This window comes from Eutrigla gurnardus (genome assembly GCF_963514095.1).
Source record: "Eutrigla gurnardus genome assembly, chromosome: 3".
Lineage (NCBI taxonomy): Eukaryota > Metazoa > Chordata > Actinopteri > Perciformes > Triglidae > Eutrigla > Eutrigla gurnardus.
In genome coordinates, this window is record NC_139917.1 from 22,863,715 (window position 1) to 22,883,652 (window position 19,938).

Consider the following 19,938-nt stretch of genomic DNA (forward strand, 5'->3'; position numbering starts at 1 on the left):
ATTATTTGATTATTAACCACAAAGGGCTGCATATCAAACCACGGAACCAAACAAAATGTAACCGAAGCAGCGAGCATCAGAAACCAACGGTGGCTGTGGCGTCAAGACGACCACAACGCGGTCTCACTGGTTTCCTGTCATCTCTTGAGGCTCCCTGCATCATGCCAGAAAGATACGTAAACATATGCAATATGTATTCATATTGTTAAAGTGATCCAACCCTATATTCAGACAAATGGTCCTGAAAAGACAAATACAAAAGTCTCATTGTGGATTAAGTAAAATTTAATTTATCTACAATTAGCGCTCTATTCAGACCGATAGATTCTTTATTCATTTCAACGTGGCTCATAAACTGATAAGTTACACAATATCATACAGAAGCTGGATGCCAGTACTGGACAAAAAGTTGCAAAAATACCTTTTTTTGTCTTTACATGTTTTCTGTCAGTGTTTTTGCAGCATATTGTAGAGCGATTAGATTGTTTTGTCAAAGTGTAAGAGAACGAGTGTTGGAATACCGTAATACACTGAACTTGAACTGATGGGGGGGGGGGATGCAGCATGGTGACACGTTGCAGCTGATCCTAATGCTGTAGGTGCATCGTTTCATGTTAAGGAAAATTAGAATAATATCAAATCGGGTTTACGGTTGCATATTTGCTACACATCTAAATCCTCTCTACATTTTCCAGATGTCTTGTGTGTCAAATATTAATCTAGCCTGTATTCTGGGGATTACAAACTATGTGACAATACATTACAATAAACACAAGACTGGTAAAAATCCCTCGCAAAAAACTGGTGGTTAAAGTAACCGAGATGACTGCACCGACAATGTTCAAATCTTTTCTGCCGTCACCCGACAAGTGATTCCTCGGAGGAAAGTCCAAATAACTAAGGTGTACGTGTGAAGTGACAAGAAGGTAACGAAAACAACGATGATAGCATGGCAGCTGGAGAAAGAAACCGCATCAATATATTAGTCCTATTCTTCAGTTTCTCAGGTGTGGTTCTGCAATGTTTTTTTTCTTGCCCGTTGGCAGACAAATATTCCCATCTTTTTTACTTCTTCTTCTTCTTCTTCTTCTTCTTCTTTTCTTTCAGTGTTTTGCCTCTAGTCCTCATCCTCATCCTCCTCGAAGTCGTCGTCTGTTTGGTCCCTGCCGTCCAGATCGTCTTCATCGTCCACCTGCAGGGAAAGCGTCACAGTCTAACTATAGCAAACACGAAACACGGCCGAGTGATCAGGACACAAATTCTGAATGCTTACTATTCTACCACCACAGTCAACTGGTTAAACTGGGAGCGGACCTTGAGATTACTAAGGGCTTTAATAAATCCAGCTGATCATGACATTTCCTCTGTAAAAGGCATTTATGCAAATCAACATGTATGCACTTTTCTCTGTTTTGCTTTGTCAGATTGTTATCCTCTAACCTATAGTTTACCCATAACTCCCAGTCTCTATAACGGTTTGTATAGTTGTGGTACTGACGTAGAAACAACAGCTGGACTTGGTAGTTTATGATTTTGGTGGATGTAGAAACGAGGGCACGAAGAGCTGGAGGCGACTGAAACTCATCAAAGTGAGTTGAACTTGTGAATTTAGCTGCTTCTGCACTCAAACTAATTTGCAGATTATAAAATGATTGTCTTTAATGGCACATAGCAGAGGGGTTTATTTGGGACATAAATCCTAATGTGTGTCACCCCCTTTAAAAAAACCACACATTTAACAAAAAGCAGTAATGAATACTAATTCAGATGTCCAGTTATTTAAAATGTTATTTCAATATTTTCTACTCCCGTATTTTACCATCCTGCCAAAACCACCTCTAGTCTGCACAAGTTTGGACCGTGTGTAACAGGATGAGGACCAGAGTTACAACTAAAATACTGATAGTCTACCGTCTGTCCCAGGTCTTTAAGTTTCTTTTTCAGGCCGTGGATCTTCTGGTCCTGGTCTGCCAACAGCATCAGCAGGTCGTCCTGCTCCTTCTTGGACTCTTGCACCTCCGTCTGCAGCTTCTCTTTCTCCGTCTGCAGGATGGCCACCGTGCTCGTGGCAGAAGCCAGCTGCTGTTCCAGCTCCGCCCGGCTCTCCAACAAGCTTTTTGCCTCCCCCTGAAACCAACGAAGAAGAGTGAGAGGACAGAGGAGCAAGCGACAGGGGAAAAGGTGTAGATGTTGAAAAGAATGGGCCGTAAATACAATAGGATAATGAGAAGCTAGGAAAAAACGAGTGTATGAATATTGGAAATAAATCAGGGTAAAGTGATGCGTCAGTCACACACACCTTGAGTCTCTCCGTCTCAGTCGTCTGTGCTGCGAGTCTGCTTTCTACTTCAGCCATCTTGGCAGCGTCTACGGAGCCATCACTGCTGGAGACCGCATCAGAGGACTGAGGCAAAAACCAGCGGGAGGTTGAGTCATTCAGTATCCGTCAGGTACCAAGTGATATATTTGTGATATTTTGCATGATATTTACCCCGGCTTCAGCCCTTCTGAGCAGCTCTTGTCTCTCTGTATTCATCTGGTTGATTTCTGCCGACTGGGCCTGAATCTGACTCCTCAGAGTCTCCAGCTCCTGCAACAAACAGAAATCAAACAAAAATGGCAAAATTACACGTCATGTAAGGGTTGGAGGGAGCTAACTTTTTCAGTCCAGATACGGATAGCGCTACCTGGGCTTTGGGTATTGAAAATACGAAAAATGCTTTGGATTAAAGATTTAGTGTTAAGCCTGGTATATGAGCTCGGGGCTGAGTGAAGTATTAACAGGCAGATCAATTATGAAGGCTTTAGACTTTATTGTCCCCCAAGGAGCAAGTTTCCACAGTCTGATACATTATGATCATTATGTTGAAGGGTTTGCTGACGAGAAGAGAACTATAAGATAATGCCAGGCTCATCCTTTACACATACATCCATCTGGGAAAAAAAGAAGTGTATTAGTGATGAATCCCACCTTGAGCAGTTCTGTGTTATCTGATCCTCCTTCTGAACCTTCCGTTGTCTCCGACTTCTACAGTGAAAACAAAACACATTTGTGATGCAGTATCATTCTCACCGTGATCAAATTAAACTAACTCATACAGTTGGAATTGTAGGATTGTATTCAGAATACTAATGACTATTTTCCATTGTCGATTAATTTTTCTTATTCCTAAAATTGTGGGGAAAATGTCATCAGTTGTGATGTCTTTAAATGTCTTGTTTTGTCAGAATAACAGTCCAAAATACAATTTACAATGATAAAATATATATAAATAAAAGGCAGAAAATCATCACATTGAAGAAGCCGAAACGTGGAAATGTTAGTTTTTGCTTCAAAAGTAATTTAAATCATCAAAGTTGCCTATTAATTACAAAGACAAACACACCTATAGTCCCCAAATATAATTGCTTTGTTTCGCCTGAAAGATGTAGTTGGTGACTGTTACTGTAATGTTGTCTGGCTGTTACCATGATAGTGAAGGTGTGATCTGCAGTTCAGTGTATGTCATTTATTATTCAAAGTCTACCTGCTGTTTGTATGGTATGTATGGATCCAACCAGAGAACGGTAATCGCTGTTTTTGTGTCACATTCAGCTGTTTGAACAGTGACCGTTTACTGTTTGGGGAAACGCACCCCAGGGTGTCACCGAGTTGCGTCTGGAGGGGCGTGTAATGTTTTTCTTGCACAGCTCATCGACCTCAACTTGAAGCCTTCACACGCACATAAACACAGGCACAATCACTGTGCGTAGACATCGTACTAACCAGGGTGTTGATGAGTGCATCTTTGTCACCGAGTTGCGTCTGAAGGAGCGTGTGCTGCCTGCGGAGCTCCTCCATCTCCTCTCTGAGCTGAGTGAGCTCCTCTGTCTGCAGCCCGTTCACCTGAGAGCTGTCTCCCTGGCTGTTAGACTGACTCTCCTTACCTGAAGTTATAAACACACACACACACGTTTTTCTTTTTGTTTTCTACACTGAAAATCTATAAATAAAAGTGTCTAAAAACAGTTACTGCGGATGATATAGACCGAATGATACTGAATTTAAAACAAATCTGAGAACAACATGATCAGTGTGGCTTTATTACCAGAAAGTATCACATTAAGGGAAGGCTTTAGACCATATGAGCTTCTGTAAACAAGTCTGTTTAACTTTTTAGATGAAAAGATGGATGTCACTCTCATGTCTGTGCATCAAGTAAGGCTGGCGCCAGAGTTGGGACATTGTTAGCTTAGCTTAGCATAAAGACTGAAAGCAAGGATATCCGCTAGCCTGGCTCTGTCCTAAATTCAAATATATCCTCACCAGCACCCTGAGCTTGTGGGCATTTCCCCTCCTCAATACTACCGGGAGATGATCATTGATAGAATATGATTATGCTTATTGTTCATTAAGCTAACAAACCAGAAATGGAATATTTCTTTCTAGAGGACACAAAACGGCTGTTGTTAGTCCAACAATGAGGTCAACCCACCTAATTTTAGCTTGAGGATGTTGTACTGATCCTTGTGCTGCTGGATCTGGGACAGCTGCTGGGTGACTGTAGTCTGCATCTGTTCACTCTGAGACGTCATGGAGGCTACCTGCTCCTTCAGCTCCTGGATCTGAGCATCCTGAGAATCGAACGAGTGAAATACAACAGTCGATAGAAGAGTACGTCAAATATACGAACATCAAATGAAAAACAAACCACAGGCAAAATGCAATTGTTTTTTTACCTGTTCTCGGATCAGCTCTTTATACTGAGTTACAATGTTGTCATGTTGCTCTAATGTCTTCTTCACCTCCTCCTCCTTCTTCTCCTCCTCGCTGGATTTGTGAACTGCTTTGGTGATCACACCTGTTTAGAGCAGCGGGACAAATCATTTGTAAATACACAATTAAACTTTGCAACTGCAGGTAAACGATCACTGGATGTGCAGAACTGTATCTGACTGACCCTCCAGTTCTTTGACCAGCTTGGTGAACTCATGATCAAACAGCATCTGCTCCGGAGACGGGAAGACCGGCTGCGGCTTCTGAGCCGCCCGCGAGTACAGCTCGTGTTTGGTGATGAAGCCCAGCTTCTCGACGAAGTTTTCCTTTCCGATTCGCTTCTCGATGAGCTGTTTTAGCTTCTCTCTGAGGAGCAGAGAAATTACAGGGCAGGTTTTAAACAAGACTCGGTCCGGACATGATTTCAGTCTCCTTTCCTTTGTTTTATCAAGTTAGGGCATTTACATAACTTTGGCTAATGTAGGCTGTACATCTGGAAATACTTGAATACTTATCATGCATTTTTTTTTATGTTAATATACTATATGTGTGTGACAAAAACCCCCGTAAGCATCAGGTAAAAAAAGAACAATCATTACTTTGTCTAGCTGTCTTTCTTATCCCAAATATTACTATTAAACACAAAGCATTGTACAAGAGTAAAGAGACTAATAAGACTCCAGCAGTTCATGTAAATGTGTTTTTAATGTGGGTTATTTTCTTACTTGGTGTAATTTTCCAGCGAGTTGTCGTTGTAATAGATGCAGATGCCGAGGAGCAGTGCACACAGGCCTTGTACCAGCCGTTCATCCTCTCCCAGGTTCTCAGAGATCTGTGCCGTCAACTGCCGGAGTCACAGCGGGTCAAGGATTCATTCAACACAAGCTGCCAATTTGTTCCAAAAAAACTATGACTAAATACACACATATATTGGCATTATTGGTGGATGGCTTGCGAGCTGCTTCAAGGATACGAAGGGAACATTCTCCTGATTGTGTAGAAAGTGAGTGACAGCGATTGGACAGTTGTTGATCCATGTACACAGCAGCATGAGGAGACCCACCCTGGTCTGCACTTTACTGCCCTGTAGAGAAAAAACAAAAAATGTCAACATGTGTTTCTTGAATGACAGAAAAAAACTGCTGAAGAGAGTCCAAATATGTCTTATTTTAAAGATATTATAACATCCTGAGTTGAGACAATGAAGAATCAGTTTCTATTAATTTGATTTTTGAAACCTGGTCATAGACTTTTAGTTTAGGTGTAAATTTGAACATTAAATAAGCAACAGTTTTTTTGTCATGGCTTTAAAAGAGCGGGTTATAATTTGCAGAAAAAATCCAACAAAATGATTGCCAATATCTTCAATTCAAACAAGAAAAAGTAAAAAACAAAAGAGCTGATAAAATAGCAACAAAGAGAAGTGCTTGATTATGAGTTGGTCTTACAGCAAGCATTCGTTTTGTTGGCATTATTCTAACAATAAGTCAAATGTGCTTCCCATCCTGACATGTTGAGAGATAATTGCAAACAAATGTAGGGAAATGGTTAAATAAACTCATCAAAGCTGAATTAGGAGCACTCCAATCACGTCAACCATTAGTTGTTAATAAAGTTATCAAACAAAGAACAATGACAGTCAAAATTAATAATACATTCAAAATATTCAAACAAGGATGGTTTCATATATTATGAATCAAAATCTAGCCATTGGGTATTCCACAATTTGTTTGTTGTTTGCAATTTTTATTTTGCAAGCGGCTGATGACTTTAGACGGTATGATGACTGTAATTTACTGTATTTTCCAGCTATCAGCACATGCAAGGCAAAACCCACTAAATGTGCTTTTTACAAATGAAAAAGGAACTGTAATAATATAAATGAGTTGATATAAAAAGGATCATGCATTTCCATGAAAACCGCTTCAGGAAACGGGTAAGAGAGTTTTTAGATATGCAACAGACCTCAACCTGGATTCTAGCTGCATTTTTAGGAAACCTATGCTGGTAAATCAATTGAAAATGATATGTCAATCAGCTGTAGAAAAAGAAAAGATGATTTTCATGGTGTTGGAATGCAAGATAATAAAAACCAAAACAGAATAAAAACAGTGCAAAAGTGAATATAATCTCTTAACTCTACACTGCAGGTTAAAGCTGCTCAATGCGATATTCAGAGCATATCTATTCCCTCCACCAACTCAACAAGGAGCGAACACCACAAACGGCACAAACAACAGCAACAGTGCTTGCAGAGACGCTTGGATCACAATACACACAGAGGGAAAGCAACTTGATTCTCTGCTCAGGTCGACGTTACGATATCGCGATATCTTTACATAGCAAATTGTTGTTTGCTGCTATATTAATGCTCTGACAATCGTATAGAGAACCTTTAAGGCTGCTGATAAGCTGGTGCTTTGACACTTAATGCAAATTTTGCTTTAAGAAGAGCAGAACTCTTTCCTGTAGTGAAATGAAAATGATTGAAAAATGCAATAAGTATGGGAATCTGAGTAATGAAGGTGTGGGGGAAACCTATCAGCATTACAAGCTACAAAAACTTAGGAAATCACCTTTTCCGATTTAGACTCCAAATGTGACGTAAAGCAAAAATGAAGAGAAAAAAAAAAGACAGGAAAAGGACCACAAGTATTATTGAACAAGCGTTGGCCTCTGCAAAAAAAAAACATCATATATTGTGCGATGCGTTTCTGTGGGTGATTGATTTTAACCGCCTGGGGGCTCATAGGGGCTGGAACAAAAAGAATGAATGCTTGGTTCAACTGGTCTACTCCCTTGAAATCCCTTCCCAGACCAGAAGTATGCCACCTGTTCAAATGTCTGAACCACCTCCGCTCTCTCCTTTCAACATAAACAAGTTATATTCTGGGCTACCTTGAGATATCCAAGCTCCACGCCTTGTCCCCGAACACATTCAGCTGCAACCCCAGTTAAGCTCCTGCAGCCCCTCATCACTTCTGGCCAGATATCCCTGATCCAGAACTGGTCACCTCACTTGAGACCAAGCTAGTCAAAAGCAAGGAGTATGACAGGGAGGTGCATGTAAATCCATGCATTTTAGCAGACTGCCAAACTACCATTGCAAAGTTGGAAAGTATGGCTGAATAGTTTCAACCTCTGTTTCCACTCTGGATTGAGCAGTTTTTATAACAACCTGAATCCAGAGTGAAAATTAAACAATCCTCACAAAACATAAACTATGAGAAGCTTCTGGCAGGTACATGTAAAAAAAAAGAGAACCAGACAAACAAGAGAGGAGCTCTCTCATTTGGACAGGAAAAGACCCAAAACCTGCTGCAGCCCACTTCCTGAACACAAAGATAAGGGCTTGTATTACAGCAAACGGACCAGAGTCACAGCTCCAAGCAGGTGTTAGGATAACAAAACCACAAAAAACTGCTGTGTCCCTTTTCTCTGAACCTCTCTTGTGTCCGTCCCCACTAGTGAACACAGTGAGAGCAACTAGAGCTTTCAAAACTGTGGGTACGAATGCACCCGTGTGGCACCCGAATGAGGAAGAACAGGGGCCGCAGCCATAAGTTAGGCATGAAAGAATTGTAAGTAAAGTGTTAAAGGGAAGCGAGATCCCCAAACATCTGGGCGAACGAGACCGCTACTACAGATGCCAAGCCAAAATAACCAGCAGAGGTGCCGCCCAAACACTCACAACACAGACACACGTTACTTACCCGCCGGACGATCTTATCTCCCTGCAAAACCACAATAATGTGACACTGTTCTAGTCACTGTTGTTGACACTTCAGTATTAACCTTTGCATGCCAAAAGAACGCTCCCTACTAAGACACACAAGACCTGTCTCGTTTCCAGCAGCTAAGTGTCACTGTTACCGTCTTACCTGGGAGAGGATGTTGGTGCACTGCTGCAGCAGGGAGACCGGGGGCTTTCCCAGGCTGGTGGCCAGTTGGACCCTCAGCAGCTGCTCCTTCTGGGTGAGGTTGTCCTGCAGGGCATGAGCCAAGGCCACAGCGGCACACCAGTTGGACAGAGAATCTGCTGAGAACAGGCCTCCACACAGCAGCTGCCCCGCTGAGATGGAGTTGGCTGAAGAAAAAGGAAAATTAAACAGTGAGACAAAATAGTTATAAATACATGAATAAACCCGAGGGCAGAACGAACCATCCATCTCAATTCTGGTACAACTGTACCCCATTCAGTGATTTACACTTGAGAAAACTGAGCTTTATTGTGATAACTTTAAGTGTAACTGACCATCAATGGTGGAGGGCAGCAGCGTAGCCACAATCTCCCCCTGTCCCTTCTGGTTTTTGTACAGGAAACACTGGAAACAGTAGAGGACTGCACAGCGAAGCACAAACGGTTGTCTCTCATTCACCATGGACATGAGCAGCACTACGATGGCTGGTCTACGGACGGAAGAAGAAGAGAGATCAGAGAGAAAGTTTACTATCTGGAGGACACGGGGGATTTAATGTACCGGGTCACGGGTTGCGTCTTACCTCGGTGGGTTTGAAGGAGCGTTAACAGATGCAAAGTAGTCCTGGTTGACCTGTGAGCCTCTGATGACCTCTGACACAGTGTTGATGGTCTGAAAGAGAAGAGCACAAGCTTGAATGCAGGATGTCTCAAAAGGAGCTGTTCTCTGTATTGGGTCGCACGTTTTTCGCCATTACCTCGGTGAGGATGTCAGCAGGCACACCGGTGGCCATGAGGATGGTGCACAGCTGCTGCAGCAGACCACACTGGTACATAGACTTCTGGCAGCTGGCTGTAGCTCCAGGTGAGTTCACCGGAGATACCATGACTCGCACCAACTGGGAACAGAACATTGTGCGGGATTATAGCAAAAAGAGTGTTTAAATCTGTAAATAGGTCAAGGCAACACTGTTCTGCATTTACCTGCAGCATGAGGTGGAGGTTGGTGACTTTCTGTGCAGACCAGCCAGAGTTATCGTCGCCGACCTCAAACCAGGGCTTCATCCTCTGAATGTAGGAGCCCTCCTTGAAGAAGTTCTGATTGGAGCTGTTGTTCTTCAGCAGGTTGAGCAGTAGCAGCAAACAGTCCTCCACCACAATGCCTGCACAGAAGGAAATGGATGTGCATCAGGATGCATCTCACAAGAAAAGCAATAATCTTTGATGAACAAAAAATGAGATCGTATTTAAATTTTGTAGCATTAATTCTGTTTTGAGTAGGGATGCACGATAATTATCGGACCGATAATTATCGGCCCGATAATAGGAATTATGACGTCAACCCGATAAATCCGATACAATTATTAATACCTCCGATAATCCGAAGATAGGATGTTTGTGTTAAAACAGCGGGTGGATTGGGATGAGGGACGTTAGTTTTTTTCTAGGCGCCTCCCGTTTAGCATGTGATGTGGTTACTGTGGTATCACAGGTTTCGGAGGAGGGAGTTAATCCACAAATCGAGCGCTCCCTTCTCATGCCTGGCTGTGACGTAGAGGCTGCGAGCGAGTGGAGGAGGAAGACTAGTAAACAAACACGCATGGCGTCTGTACTGTGGGACTACTTCAAAGTTTCTGAGGAAACTGAATCGTTTGCCATTTGTAACAAATGCAATGCAGAAGTTCCAAGAGGAGGGAAAAAGGCATCGAGCTTTAATACATCCAACCTTAAAAGTCACCTCGCACATCACCATCGCTACGACGGTGTGTTAAAAGCGTATGAAGACGCCGGCGCCGCTAAAGAAGCAGCGAGCCCGTAGTTTAGCGTTTTGATGCACGGGTGAAGTAGCGGTCCTTGTACCTCGGGTCCAATATAGTTGAGAGATAATACAGTGGCTTTTCCTCGATGTCACCAAAACTCGTTTCCACTGCTTTTAACGGGGTTTCCTTTGATGTTTTCACTCCGTGGTCTGTTGGTAACGTTTGTTTTAGCAGTCGCGTCAGCGCTTGAATGGAGGGGATCACATCCGCAGTAGTGGCTGTTGCTTTGCTGATATTTCTGCCTATTACCGTAGTTTACATTTCTGTGTGGATCAGGACCAACAGTTTAATGTAGCAGCACTTGTGTGTGCATATCCCATGCTGCTCAGGGAAAGTTGTCATTGACTGACTGACTCACTTACATATTTATTTGAAAAAAATAAATATTGTCATTTTATTGAAGAGTCAAAACTGTTCTTGGCTTTCTTTTGTTCATAGTAATAATTATCATGTCACTGTGATACATCTGGTTAGGTGTTTGGTAAAAGGCAAAGCTATGCTAAATCTACCTAAGCTTAGTCATTAGTGTTTTTGACCTGAATTTGATCTGAATATACATTCAAAAACGAATAACAATATTATCGGTTATCGGTATCGGTATCGGTCCCGAGGAGCAGAAAGTTATCGATATCGGTATCGGCTTCAAAAAATCAATATCGTGCATCCCTAGTTTTGAGGGACAGATAGTTCCAAATCTTGAAATCCTTTTACCTCCATCGCTGCTGCCCTCTTCTGTGATGATATCTAGGAGACGCTCAAAAGCATTTTCAAATGCAACAATTTTCTGAATGGCAGCGTTGCTTTTGGTCAGCTGTTGAAGCAACAACAAGCCCTGTTGGAAGCGAGAAAAAAAAAAAGGTTGTCACACATCTGATAATGACAGCTGCGTCAAACACTTAGCGCCCTCAGCCTCTCGGGCACCGGTTAGACAGGAAATACAATCTACTTTCAGTAACAAATGAGTTTGATGGCTTCTCAGATGCCAACACACTGCACAGCTGTTATCAAACTCTTGACAAGATTTTTAACTCTGGAAAGTCACCACGACTGCAATTATTTCACCTTTCGTTGTGACATATTACAATGTAATCCACCACGAATGTGCGCTTAAATGTACATACGACTGGTGAATGCAGTGCCTTGCCAGATGTCTTTACAAATGGTTGGACTGGCCTCTTTTAAATGAATGAGAGGGCTGCATTTTTCACACGGAGCTAAAGTTGGTTTGAACGCGACAGCAGGGACGAGTACTCACATCGTTGCGAATGACTTCTCTAGAGTCTGCCAATAGGTCCATCAGTCTGGAAACGCCTACAAATGGAAACGGAGATAAAAAAAATACTCGTTGAAGGAGAGGTCCTCTTTTTGACAAATTGCCTCAGCTTTTGATGTGAATTGCCAACTGCTCTAGTACAGACGCTCTCAGTAAAAAGATATAGATATCACAAAGCAAGTTTGATCTGATGTGGAGAGAAGAAGCTCACCCATGGGGCTGACCAGAATGATACCCTGGACCTGGACACCCTGATTCTTCAGGAGAGCAGTCAACAGCTTCACCGCGGGCCAACGTACATGGAAGTCAAACTCCTGAAAATCACACGAATACAGTCAGGCAGTTGTTAAGGCGAATGCAATAAAACAGACGTGCCGCCACTGCAGCAGAAACGGCTCAGTACCTCCAACAGATTGAGAAGCAGAGTCACATGTTCGGCGTCCTGAACAAACTGGTCTGTGAACTGGGCACCCAGGTCATCCGCCTGCTTCTGGGTGGCCTCATCTGTGAAGGAGAATAAACAGCAAAGTTTGTAGTGTCTCCGACACAGGAGTCCAGTGGGGGAACCAGTCGGGGTTGTTCATAGCATTCAGCCTGAGTGAGACAGCGATAATAATCGGATTTGCAACTTCTCAAAACTTTCCCAGAGTTTTTAAATCACTGGTGGTTTTCTGTTATTGAATAATGACTTTAGAAGGAATATGTAAAGCCATTCAAGAAATGTGCACATGCTCAGGGTGATACTTGTGAACACGCCTTCTGGGGGGAAAAAAAAATAAAAGGGTGACACATAGATGAGAGGACAGCTGGATGGGAGGGAGAAGAGGGTTGTCTCAGTGGTGTTACTGTGGAATAAACATTTAATGTTGGATGAGCTAAGAGCTTCAGGCAGCGAAAACGCCGGATCCGTATGGACGGCTGGCCGAAACGCACCAAGTCTTCGTATGGACGGGGCCTTAGTGTGACCAGCTGGTTAGTAACACCACTGCACACAGAGTAAGAGTATACACACCTAGTAATAATTAGTAAAACAAGTAGTGCCAGATGCATTTATCCATGTTTTTGATGTATCAATCTCTAAGATGTATTCTTTCACTCCAAACAGTGATGTAGAATTGGAAAATTGAATTAACTACTGAAATGATAAATATCTTTATATCAACAATTGATTGAATGAGTAATGTGAAAAGGGTCATTTGTAGAGAAGAACACACAGTCATCTACAGAACTTTTTTTAGCTAATAGTTTCGTTTTTTCCAGCTGTGAATGTTTTGGTGACAGCAGATAGCTGCTTCCAGCTGCTCTGATAAACTCACTGTACTCTGGGGCAGAAGGGGCTAGCTGCTAACCAGTGAACATAGTGGATCATTTAGCAGCTCAAGGGGCAAATGGTTGAGACCAAAATCGAGAGAGTTTAAAGCTAGACAGAGTGTGAATACTGCACTGTTTGCCAATAGCCAGAAACACAACTCTAAATGTATGCAAATGCTCTCAGTGTGCAAATAGGCGCTGTTCTTCATAACGGCTTTGTAACAGGAGCAAAGCAAAATCAATAAATGCAGGTGGAAATATGACTTTGAAGAAAACTGTGCCCCAATTATGAACAATCCACAGATCTCAAAACAAAAAGCTAGATACCATGACAGGAAGGTGAGGAATTGTTTTTTTTTTTCATTTGGGTGAACAGAAGCAAACAAAAATAAAGCATATAATTTAAACAGTGCAAAAAGAACCAGGTGTTAAAATGTGAGGGTAACAAATGAGCAATGAGAAATGACATTAGAAGACAGAGGTTTGGGGATGTGATGGTATTAGTGGAGCATTCATGTCACCACCCAAACAGCTTCCAGTCATTTTTCCAGAGCCAAGTGATTTTAGTGAAGTTAGTTAAATAGCAGTGCTATAACTACAGCAGAGATAGCTTGATTTAAGTACTGACCAGGCATGGAAACATTCTTATGCTTCCCTGAAGCAGAGATAGGGGTTACTGCATCTGCGAGGGCAGGGGGGGGAGGGGAAGTTTAAAGCCTCACCCAGAAGCTAGCTTTCATTTCAACCACTGAACAAGTGTAGAATCAGCTGAGCGATTCTTGCAAAGATAAGCCATGACAACAACCAAAACAAAGCTTTTAATACCATCTGCATACTGCACCAGTGCGTAAACGAGACTATAAATGTGCTCTTTTCCCACAACCCAACCAAGAACGATGCTTTGTAAGTGCTGCTGTTTAAGAGGGAGGGGGGGGAGGGGGATGGCATCATGCACAGTCAGAGAGTTTTACCTTCTGATTCATCTGTAGGGTTAAATCATGGAAGACAAAAGAGAGACGAGAACCTTTACACGAAGCCAGTCATTATCAGTGTACAGAGGAGGGAAATTCAAATTCATTGCTGTCCACTTGACTTGAATTTGACTCCTCCATACATGCAAAACAAAACTATGGCTCAGTCATTGTTTACAGCAGCCAAATAATTAGGAGGAATGATCTTCAAACGATAATTTGACATGAATTTCCTAATAATTTATAGTCCTAATAGTTTATTACCTTGCTCTTCCTCCTCGTCATTGCAGATAATGTTGTACAGCGTGTCCAAAGCATAGCCAAGGATTTCAGAGTCAGACCTGTTCAAGTAGCAGGGAGAAGCAGAGTGGTAATGAAAACACAGGCTTTATCATCAACTTGAGCTCAACAAAACACAAAGCTCTTTTTTTTTAGGACTACATGACCAAACAAAAACACAAACACTGCATAAACAAACCTGTCAGTTTGCAGGATGTTAATCAAGTGATCCATCGCCTGTGAGCCGACTTCCATGCGATATTTCTGCAAAAGATAAATGGTCGGGGAGTTAATTTGTAAATCACCCTTCAACGACAATACAAGTCGAAGTCTCGTCAATTTATAATGTCAAATGTCGATTTATAATGATGCATAAACAGCATTTGAATTTTGTGATCAATAAAAGAGATGCAGGCAAATAGAGGATGTGACTTAGAAGAACTGTTTTCAAGTTTGTTCTGCATATGTTAAATGTATTTCAATAATACTCATAAGAGCAATGATCCACTGTTGAAAGGACAAGACATTTAAACCAAATAAAGACATTTCAATCCATGTGGACAAAGATATATATAACAATCATAAATGTCGTACAAAATACAGGAAGCATTTGTGCTTTTTCACTCGGACTGACACAACTACTGTGTTAATGTGCAACCCCGTCGCTCCTAAACCCTTATTCATGCCTGATAAACTCATTACTCATGGTTGATGTGGCAGCCTGTACCGGAACTGTCTATGGGAGGTGGCTTTGGAGAGGTTTATGTCAATGATTAGTTCATTTTAATCAGCAGTTTGACAGATGAGAGCTTTATCCATGACAGTGGGACAGAGGAGAAAACATTCACAAATGTCCCAGTTCATTTTCATGATACTAAATGCAGCGCAACAGGGATTTCATTCCACAGCTATTTCCTCCTTTGTCGACAGCTACTAATGTACATTAGTTAATATGCACTTGAATAAAAAAGTTGCCAGTTTATAACAGCCATATACAACAGTCCTGCAATAAATCCAACCTTTAAGGTTTTTATACTGAGAGGTGCTTCCAGTATATTGTCCACCAAATTGAAATAAATGATAAGTAAAACCAACACGATTTGGCAGAGCTGCAGACTCCAAAATGATCATCTGTCTCAAACAGTTTTGGTAAAGACATTATTATTTCTACTGCACCCGTTTCCAATAACCTTATTCTGTACTATACCTTAGAGAGGGACTTAAGAGCCCGGACAGCATCTCTGCGGTCTTCTAGGAGCGTCGACGAGGCGACCCGGTCACACAACTTCTGGATCTGTCAAGAGAGGTATCATCATTTATTTCTTGTATGCCTCATATACAGCCGAGAGAAGGTGGATTTATACGTCTTAATCACTGGAGAACTTTGCAGATCAGTGGAAGTGATGATCCTTTATACGTCAGAGTACTTCAGTTTCTTTGTTTTTTGCACAAATATTAGCTTTCTGTTAAATACCTACATTTTTCGCTAATCTTTGTTTAGTTTTTACCAAGGAAAAAGGTTCTTAGGTTAAAAATTGAACCGGTGACATATGCCACATTATTTTAATTTAAGGAGCCAAAAAAAACCCTGGGAAACACTGCTCTAGGACAGAATTACTCCACCGTCTCTGGAAAATGGCAAGGACCTTCAATCCCAAAGAACGCTACATGTAGAATGGCACAAGATCCAATTGATAAAATTGTGAATTGACTGCAAAAAAAAAAAAATTCTAACTCAAAAGGGCAGATTAGCGTTGAGTTAGACTTCTCTTTAAATCTCACTTGTGTGAAAGACAGCAATGATATGAACATTTCACAGTTTCTTGATGACTGTATTGTGCAGGAGGGACACATTGCCTCTTTAAAAACAGCCAGAAGAAGAATGTCTACAGACAGAGATCTGATTATGTGGCGGTTACACTCCAGCGATGCCTGCAATAGTCCGCATACATCTCATATCCCACTGCATATTTTTGTGTGCTTAACAATACAAGCACCTTGAAGCCGTTTCACTTTTACTAACCAATGACCAACCAATTGAGAAGCCACTTAGCAGATTAATCTGTAATGAAAGTAACCGTTAGTTGCAGATCTACATGACAAAGGCCAGAGAAGAAGCCCTATTTTCTTATGTGGTACTAATTAACTCTAATCCAGGATCATATTGATATTCCCATCTAAATATGACACATTACCTTGATCTTTAAAAGGGTTTGCTGTTCTGGCAATGTATGTTTGTAGGTCAGCTGTTAAAATCAGCCACCTTCATTTACAGCCTGCTGCCCTCCAATGTGTGGAGAAGATGGTTTGCTTTTCCTTGTATTAAACATCTCCACAGTGGGTGAAGGCGTTTTTTTACCATTTACATAGCATTTGAATCGTCCATTTATTTGCAATGATCTGAGAAGATAACCCTTTCTAATCTCTATCCGTTTATATCCAGAATATAGGAGACTGGACACACAGAAATGGCCATTTAATTATATTCTACACAGTGGATTTTGATGTAGCTTCTGTATTATTCGTCACATGTATTGTAGACAGCCGATACTCCTCATAGTCCGTTTTCTTTGGTTAATTTTCCCCATTCATTAGCTTACAGCCATACGCAGAGAAGACAGCTGCTCGCTCTGTCAGACAGAAATGCTGCTTCTGACTGACAGATATGCTACTTTAGCTAGTTAGCTTGCTAACTAGCTCGTTGCTTTGATTAAGGGAGGCCCGAGACTCTTAACGTGTCTTTCTGTGTGTGTTTTAGGGAACAATAATGTACCCTCGGTATTTAAACAACACATGGGCTTTAATGCTGACGTGTGAGTGGTCTCCGTTTCTCGGGAGAGGTGGAAACGTTAGCTAGCCGCAGCTAGCCGGGCTGGTCTCCTACCGTTTCCGCTCCGGTCGGCTGCGGCCCGGCTGCCTGCCCACCGATCACTCCTCTGAAGAAGTTCATCTTCACGCCGTCCTCTCGGTGCCGTGTTCAAAGCGTCTCTCCTTCTGGAGGAACAACTCGGCCTCCCCTCTCAGTGACCCGCGTAATAACTAAGCGAACAGAAAAGACATATAGGTAACACAATGATGATTTTTCTTTTTTTACACTGTGTACACACTGACTGGTCGACCCCGGAACACGAATGTGAGGGCACTGCGCACGCGCGCAGACGTGGCGATACGTGGCTGATCAGCAGATCAACGTTCACATATTTAAAGGGAGAGAAAAGGTAATTGATTACTGTGTGTAAGGGATAATGCACTTAAACAAAAAATATATATATAATACAGCTCATCACTATGATAAATATAACACAAAAGTAGGAATGGATGAATCATGTATATTAATGCAAAAATACTATATACTTCTACTGAAGTGCAGGTGTTTACAGTCAGTGCAATTTTAGTATATATAATATATTACATCATTATAATATTATATGTGATAGACAAACAGGCATTTTAATAGTGCATGTATCTAATAATTTACATTTTCAACGATGAGGGCTTTTATAAGGCAGTGGGGGAAAGTACTTGGATACTTTACTGACGTAAAGGTAGAAATACCACGGTCAGAATGTACTTTACAAGTAAATTAATTCAAAATGTTACTTAAGTTAAAGTACAGACTTGTAATCAGAACTGCATGTGAATTATTAGGGTTTCTAAGTGAACCGTGTCTGCACATGTAAGAAAAACAAGACAAGCTGATTCATGTGCACTCAGCAATTAAAGTGATTAAGATTATGTTGATAAAGTGATGCAATCCAGTATGATTATATAAATGATGATTACAGCAAAGCGTGAAGCAACACCTGAGTCACAACAAAAATGAGTTAACAAAACAAATAAGGTGTGGGCCCTTGTTTTAAAAGGCTTCTCGGAGGGTCTTCAGAAACACTTTCTGTCAGTGATGGACCTGATAATTCCAGGAGGTCTGATTTTCATTCTGTGCTCACAGATAATAAACACAGGTAAGACTTATTTCAGCCATCATTATTTTACATCATTTTGAATATTGTACAGAAGATAGATGGAAAGTATACAATTTACGTGCAGGGACTGTAAATTCTCCACAATATTTAGACTTAATATATTAAAAAATGATTTAATTGTTACATTTAAGAAAACCAAAATGTATTTACTATTTCCTCACTAGAATTGATTTTTTGTACAGGGCTTCAATGCTGCGTTTAGAGCTTCATACTGAGAAATAAAAATCTATGGAGAGTAAGACAAAGTCTGAAAAGCTTCAAACTAAGTATTAAAATATAATCTTAACATTGAATATATATCCCAAAATGTATCATTAATTTAAAACATATTTTTTTAATGTCTGGTCAATATTTTCTTGGTGAGGGGAGGTAATTGCTCATAACTAAAATTAATAAACAAAATGAATGGATGCATAATTTGCCTTTTCTTCAAGGAGCTCTTCCTGTTAGGCATAACCTTGCCAACTATCAACGTGAAGCTTCAGGAAAGGGCAAACAAGGTATGTGATGCATTTGTTTCTCAGTACTGCAATTTGAGAGTCACATGGTTGAATTGAATCCAGCCATTGATGCCAAATAATGTTGCTTTGCCTTTTTTCTCAGGGTCCTTTGCAAAAGAAACTGTTGCTGCTAAGATAAGAAATGACAACCCTCCATGTCAGATTGTTACTTTCACTGATGATCCTTTGAACACCACCCCTCCACCTCTGATCTCTGTCTATAAGCCAGGACGAAAGCACCCTGATGTCCTCCATCTGCCCTTCAGGCCTTATTATGTTCTCCAGTATCCAGTCGGAGCAGGGGCTTACGTGCACAGACAAGGGGCCGGTCAGCTTCCTCCACACTCAACCGTTGGTGCATCTGGCTTTTTCCCAGCTCCTCGATGGTTCTCTGATCTTCTGGGACACAAACACCTCTCAGTGGGCCCTAAAAGCAATCCAACAGGAAAGCAACAAGGTCGGCTCCTGGCTCAAAGATCTGATTCTGCATCAAGTGAAACATCTGAGGAGGGGAGTGATAGTGACTGAAGAGATGCTGGAGGATGAGATTGATTAAATCCTTTGACTGTAAATGGATAACTTTCACACAAATGCATGCAGTTGTTCATTTTAAAGCTGCAATATGGAGTTTCAAAAGTAACAAATTGTGTCTAACAAATAAGCTGCACACAACCTTCTCTCGCTATTTGCTTCTAAAGGTCACATATTGAATGATGGAAGTACGTTGTGATGTTATTGGTTGGTACTAGCCGATGTAGGCATGCGTCATTTTGTTTTTCTGCATATATTGTATAAGTAGATGCACAATATGACCAAGGATTTGCTTTAAAAAGGGCATTTTCCATTTCATCACAACTTTAATACAAAAGACTGAGTAGGACTTACCATGACAAACCTTAAAATGCAAAATATCTGAATCCTCCCCCAAACAAATAATGATCTTATACGTTTTTTCTGCGTCAACAACTTAAGCCGTCCAATCTTCACCACAGCAACCCCTTTACTACAAAACACGGCTTCGTCAAGTCAATGTCTTCCTGTCTTGTACGCGTCTCATTAACCTCTAACGAGAGCTTGGCATTTCAGTACATGGAGAACCTGTAAACATGACAAACGGTATGAGTGG

The 19,938-nt window shown here is 41.3% G+C and overlaps 1 protein-coding gene across 3 annotated transcripts; it reads right to left on the minus strand.

Moving 5' to 3' along the window:
• Positions 1 to 315: 315 nt before the first annotated feature.
• On the minus strand, positions 316 to 17,460 carry uso1 (USO1 vesicle transport factor). 3 transcript variants are annotated; one of them, XM_084006164.1, is made up of 26 exons: positions 17,214 to 17,460; positions 15,537 to 15,623; positions 14,529 to 14,593; positions 14,315 to 14,391; positions 14,051 to 14,062; positions 13,708 to 13,761; positions 12,172 to 12,272; positions 11,980 to 12,082; positions 11,751 to 11,806; positions 11,207 to 11,327; positions 9,660 to 9,838; positions 9,434 to 9,574; positions 9,260 to 9,348; positions 9,012 to 9,166; positions 8,638 to 8,843; positions 5,730 to 5,840; positions 5,482 to 5,600; positions 4,941 to 5,122; positions 4,720 to 4,841; positions 4,476 to 4,614; positions 3,767 to 3,927; positions 2,972 to 3,028; positions 2,492 to 2,590; positions 2,300 to 2,404; positions 1,912 to 2,127; positions 316 to 1,192 (listed from the first exon to the last, which is right to left on the minus strand). In XM_084006164.1, the coding sequence occupies exons 1-26, from the start codon at positions 17,277 to 17,279 to the stop codon at positions 1,118 to 1,120; spliced, it is 2,898 nt and encodes a 965-aa protein (XP_083862290.1). In that variant the 5' UTR covers positions 17,280 to 17,460; the 3' UTR covers positions 316 to 1,117. The 3 variants fall into 3 exon arrangements, with proteins under 3 accessions (XP_083862290.1, XP_083862291.1, XP_083862292.1); XM_084006165.1 differs by lacking the exon at positions 14,051 to 14,062; XM_084006166.1 differs by lacking the exons at positions 13,708 to 13,761; positions 14,051 to 14,062.
• Positions 17,461 to 19,938: the final 2,478 nt, after the last annotated feature.